We start from the raw sequence: 5,721 nt of genomic DNA, 5'->3' as shown, positions 1-5,721 counted from the left end.
AAAAAAAAAAAATGGAGTAAAAGATAAATTCATACTACCTTTCACCTTTGCTAACATGAGCTGTTCATTAGACAGAGTTACTTGCATATAAAATAGATAGAAAGGATGTCCTGAGATATTCTGTATTGGAGCATGTCGGGATGGCAGATTAGTTTTTATAAGTTACCGACCAAAACTAAGATTACTAAAGTGAACTGGATTTAATCCTTGAGACTGATAGGAAATATTTAGAAGGTTCAGTTCCCATACAGTGATCAGTGAGATGATGATTATGCTCATTCTCCTAGGGGCTGTTGACTTATGTTCCTCTTCAAGTCATCTGTGTTCAGTTACTCCTAAGGTTTAACCGGATGGATACCTGTCTATATTAAAATTAGTATTTTAGGTTTGTTGCAATTGCTTCTGAGAGAATTTTGATGACATTCATTAGTTTTTACCTCAACTTTGCTGTAAAGAAACAGCGTGAAATATTGGAATTCTGATTAGATTAAAATTTTCTAACATATATTTTCATGCTGATGTTACTTTCTAGTGTATTAAAACAACATAAAAGATCTTTAACTACTTGTTTGCTTCTTGTGTTAGCTGAGAAGTTGTCATCTCTGAAGGATGTGGACTGGAATGACTTCTTGCACCAAGCATGTTTGTTGCTTGATTCCACTGAGAAGAATCCAGGAACAGCACGTTCTAAACTGAATTTACTGTCTTACTTCTGTACTGTGGCTGGCCACAAGGAAGTTGCAAGCCAGCTAATTAACTCTCAGCTGGTAAATAATAAAGCTCTGAAGGAATCAATATGGTCTTATGTAGCATTGGCATTGTAGCAAATTTATAATTATTATATATATTATTATACAATATATATTATTAGATATTGTAGCAGCATTTATATTTATAAAGCAAAACAACAACAACAAAAACCTACTACACCCTAGTGAAGAAAAAAGGCAAGTTAAGTATAAAACAAAACAAAGACAAAACCAAAATGTATTGAATTCCATGTCTGTTTTCCTAATGGAGAATTGCTCTAAGTATTATTCTATTATCACTGGAGAATTATTATTAATTATTTTTATAATAATCCAATAACTGAATTGCTGATTAGCAGAAGACTTTAGAAATAAGTGCTGATTGTGCATTAACTCTCAATTCATTATTTTAGCATTTGGCAACTATTTCACTTCTTAAATAATTGTTTGATAGTACTCTATGATAATCTATTTTTCTAAATGAAAGCATCAGTTTTTTCCACTGTATAGTGGTACTCATAAAGAAAATAATGCTCATTTTCACAAGCTGGTATATGCTTATCATTTTGGCTTAAGGGAAGAATGTTGGAAAAAATGCCATTTTTACATTCAGGAATTCTGTTCTTAATTGATATGTTGGGCAATGCCCGCAGTGTTCACCTATTAATACTGCTTTTACAAATGCTATCCAAAAACATTTTACATAATTACAAGTATTTTGTTCTTTTTTATTTACCACTGGAATGCATCAGATCATTGTACCATTCATATTTGCTTATCTTCTTCAAATTATAGTTTCCAGTGTTAATACAGCAGCTGCGTGCCGCCACCAACTGGGATATGTAAGTAACAATTCTTTTACATCAATTTCTTCAAATGTGGTATTATTACTGGATTTTATTAAGGATGTACTTCTTCAGAGTTTTTGAGGAGGTTTTTTTTTTGCCTTTCAAGCAACTGTGGTACTTGATTGGCAGTATGATGTCAGTAACATTATTTTTCTGGTTTTTTTGTTTTTTTTTTTTTTTTGGTCACTTTTGTAAGACCTAAGTTTATATTAAATGTCTAAAATTTTACCTGAAAGCTGTATGGCTTACTGTGTCAAATACTATTACTTAAATTGCTGAATAAACCAAATTGTTCCATAATGATAGGAAAATATCTAATGGTATATTTTTTTTTAATGTTAGAAACATTTGAAGGTGATAGTGCCCTCTGCTGCTTATTTAACAAGTGTTGATATTACTGTTTTGTTTTTTTTTTCTTTAATGAAGCATTTAAAACTGATTTGCTGCAATACATTTCATTTTTATTTTGTCAGCTATACTAAAATGTTCATAAGGATTTATTGGGGGTTTTTCAGTATTTTAAGAAAACTGAGTGGGAGCACGACTGATTGTGAAGACTGTAATAAACTAAGGAATCTCAATTTTTCAATGCTGAAGGGTAAAAACGTATCTTTTTGCATGAATTTATTGCTAAATTAAGCTGAACTACGGACAGAATAAAGTAGTACATTTAAAAAAAAAAAAGATAAAATTCACCTGTAAATAGCACTTTAATAGTTCCTATCCTTAGTAATCCATACGAAATATGTGTAGGCAGGAAAAAATTGGTTTTGTCATATTTTTGAAACAGTTTTTCTTTACCTGAAAAAAATGTATTTCATACGCAGACGTGCTAAAGTGGCTCGAATGATTGGTTTGCTTGCACTGCACACATCTGAGCTTGGAGAAAACACACCTGTGTCTGAGGTGACTTTCCATTTCATTTTTTTAATATTGTTAATGCTTTTACTCATATGTCAGATTTTCACTGCTTTATTTCCTGCATATGTGAAAAGGGATGTAATTCAATTAAATACATAAACCTGTGTGTTCATTCTGTGTAGCTGTGGTTGTGATATTTAGAAAAGTCTGGTAATGCTGGAGTATGAAAAATTGCAGCCTTTTTTTCTTCTCCTTTACAGAACATCAAGTAGTCACTGTCATACTTTTGTTTTGTGTGTATATGTGCAAAGAACGTGTTGACATATTTTGCTATACTGAAGTGCAGTCACTATTAGCATAAAAATAGTACAACTGCTTCTTACAGATCTTTTTTCCCCTCTAGAAGAAGTAATGGAGTTGGGACTCATTTGAGATTTCTCTCAATTCTTGAAGAATCTGTATAATGAAAAGTGAAGTGATTTTCTGTGGAGATGAAAACAATTTTGAATTTTCTGTTCATTTTGTATGCTCAGCAGCTGACTCGAACTGAAGAATAATTAACAGATCTTGTTGCTTTTTTTTTTACATGTGATACGTACACACTGCACAACATAACAGTATCTGCTTTTCAGTATCTGTTTAAGCTGTGAAGCTGACCTTGTTTTTGCTTTGTGAGATACAGTCAGTATTTGAGTGTGAGAAACCACTTTGCAAATACAAAATACAGTAGTTCAGTTAAAGGTCCTTCAAAGACCATTGAGTCCATCTGTCTGACCATGTCAGAGCTAACCAAAAGCTAAGGCATGTTACTGGGGGCATTTTCCAAGTATCTTTTGAACACTCATAGGCACAGAGCATCAGCCACCTCTCTGGGAAGCCTATTCCAGTGTTTTACTAATCTCATGATACAGAAAATTTTCCTAAGTGCCCAGTCTGACCAGTCTGACCCTCCTCTGGCCCAGCCCTATGCTGTTCCCATGTGTCCTGTTCTCAAAGACCTGGGTGAAAAGCCCAGCACCGCCCTCTGCTTGCCCTCCTCAGGGTGCTGTAGAGAGCAGTGAGATCCCATGCCTTCAGAGTGTGCAGGTCTGGTATGTAGTAAATGCAGTTAATGGCTAATAGTTAACTTTTTTGGCAGTAGACTTAAGGAGTTTTTTTTTTTTTAAGGTCCCAGTGTGTTAGTTTTTGTTGTTTTTTTTCCCCTCTTACTGAATATTGCACCTGTAATTTCATTATCTAGAATAATTATGGTTATTTTGCTTTTATAGGAACATAGAAGTCATTTACAAATATAATTTAGCATTTTTAGAAATCTGCCTCTGCTTAAAAAAGCAAATTAAATGTGTTGCCAGTGACACTGAGGGACTAGAAATAAAAATTAGTTCTCAATACTGCTTTGACCCCATTCTTATATAAATTAAAATCAATTTATATGCTCTAATTAGAAAAATAATGGATTTGAGTTAAAATGTTCAAAAGGTGACTGCTGTGCTTGCTGTAGTGGCAGTTATTGCAAGGCTTAAAATAATTTCTCAATATAAAAAATATTTTAGAATGCCTACAAGGCTAGAATTAGGAAAAATCATCTAATTCTAATATCTTCAATGTTGTAACTTCTGGTCTACAGTCTTGATTCCTGCCCTCAAGCTGCTGGATGAATAGCTAGCTTATCATTCCTTGGAACTGTCAGCTATTGCATATTGTGTAATGCTTTTTTAAAAGTTAAATTTATTTTCTTATTTCTTCTTAAAAAGAGAGAAAGCAAAAACAACTAATTTTGAACAACATGGAATACTGTAAAAAAATATAGTATATTTTATGCTCTTATCTGAACCAACTGATGCTCTGGCTGAAGTTTCTTGATGGCTGATGTAATCTAGAAAATGTCAAGATCAAGCTGTGACTAGTCAGAACATAAAAATCTAAAACGATTTTGTAATCCAGTTCTTAAGGACTTCAGTCTATAACATGCAGTCCCTGAACTGTAAGCCCTAAAAGAAAGTCCTTTACAAAGTGAGATAAAGTTGATGCGATCGTTTTGGTCCAGCGGGCTAATTTAGCTTTTCTGTAGTACAGAGGCAAATATGGGAAATGTGGAGAAGCAGAGAGGAGTAATGCAAGTACGTACTCCTGTTTCCACTCTATGCCTCCAGCAGTAGGCATCTCTAGGACTTCCTGAGCCAGGTATTTGAATTTATCTACTTGTCCTCTAAACCCTGTAAAGGTTTTATCATCCATAGCATCCATTGGGAAGAGACTGAGCAGTTAAACACTATGCTGTGTGAGGCAGCATTCATTTGGTGTGAGCTTGCCCTTGATAGGGTCCTTCTGAGGCACCACACATGAAGCACAAACTTTCATCTTACCTGTGCCAATTATGAGATATGACGGGGTGCTTAAGGCTTGATGTTTGTTTTTGTTTTTTGCTCGTCTTTATTCCAGATAGAATTGTTCTAATGTTGCTAGTTCCTCATGCTGAAGCTCTTAAAATTTTGTTGATTCTTCTTGCCATTTTACATTCTTTTTCCAGATCCCAGTTTCACATTTTTAAGACTGGGGACCAAGACTGCTTCCTCTAATAAGATGCAGACACATAAATGATCTATCTACTGGTAGTTGATTTTCTATTTACTTCCCATTCTGTTCCTAGTAACTACTAACAGTTTTTCTTTTTTTGACTGCTGTTGAGCAGACTCGATCTCTGTGGACCCCTTTCCTACAGCCCAAGTAGTTTTGATCCCAAATATGAAAAGTCAGTTCAGAATTGCACGAAAATGCAGAATTACTGTTGCCCCTATGTATGCTGTGCTACGTCTACTAAGTTTTCTTTTCCATTTTTATTGCTGCATTACAATCCCTTTATAGTGTTGTTACTTCGGTGTTCACTCATCCAGATGTTTGTGATTTCTTTTGTACTTTTAGAAGTAGCATGGGACCTCAGAGAGACTCGTGCAGGATAGCACTGCTGGCTGTTTCCTGTTAAAATGTTTCTTCTTATCTACCCTTAATTTCCCGGTTTTTACCCAGTTATGCATTTATTTGAGGACATTTCCTCTATTTTTGAAGTTAAATTGCACCATTAATCTTTTGTTTTTGTTCTTCAGACGGTTTGTTAAATAGTAGCAATCATGAGCTGCAGAAGTAGAATAATTTTAGGAAAGAAGAGAAGCCTCGTCCTTAATTCACATAGTAAATTTTCATGTGCTTTGTGCCAAAAGGCTTTGATTTGTTGCCCTCTGAAGAATTAACAGTCGTCCCCCCCC

At 34.4% G+C, this 5,721-nt stretch overlaps 1 protein-coding gene across 4 annotated transcripts in view; it reads left to right on the top strand.

The window, feature by feature from the left end:
* ULK4 (unc-51 like kinase 4) overlaps positions 1 to 5,721 on the top strand; it is a 220,426-nt gene that overhangs the window by 18,102 nt on the left and 196,603 nt on the right. For all 4 annotated transcript variants that reach the window (XM_010712967.3, XM_031553967.1, XM_019616587.2 and 1 more), the window contains exons 15-17: positions 586 to 767; positions 1,545 to 1,591; positions 2,425 to 2,503. In XM_010712967.3, coding sequence (XP_010711269.2) covers positions 586 to 767; positions 1,545 to 1,591; positions 2,425 to 2,503 — 308 coding nt within the window. The remainder of the gene's footprint in view (positions 1 to 585; positions 768 to 1,544; positions 1,592 to 2,424; positions 2,504 to 5,721) is intronic.

Source organism: Meleagris gallopavo, chromosome 6 (genome assembly GCF_000146605.3).
Source record: "Meleagris gallopavo isolate NT-WF06-2002-E0010 breed Aviagen turkey brand Nicholas breeding stock chromosome 6, Turkey_5.1, whole genome shotgun sequence".
In the NCBI taxonomy this organism is placed as follows: Eukaryota; Metazoa; Chordata; class Aves; order Galliformes; family Phasianidae; genus Meleagris; species Meleagris gallopavo.
Note: the sequence above shows the minus strand (reverse complement) of the source record. Positions and strands in the feature narration are given on the sequence as shown.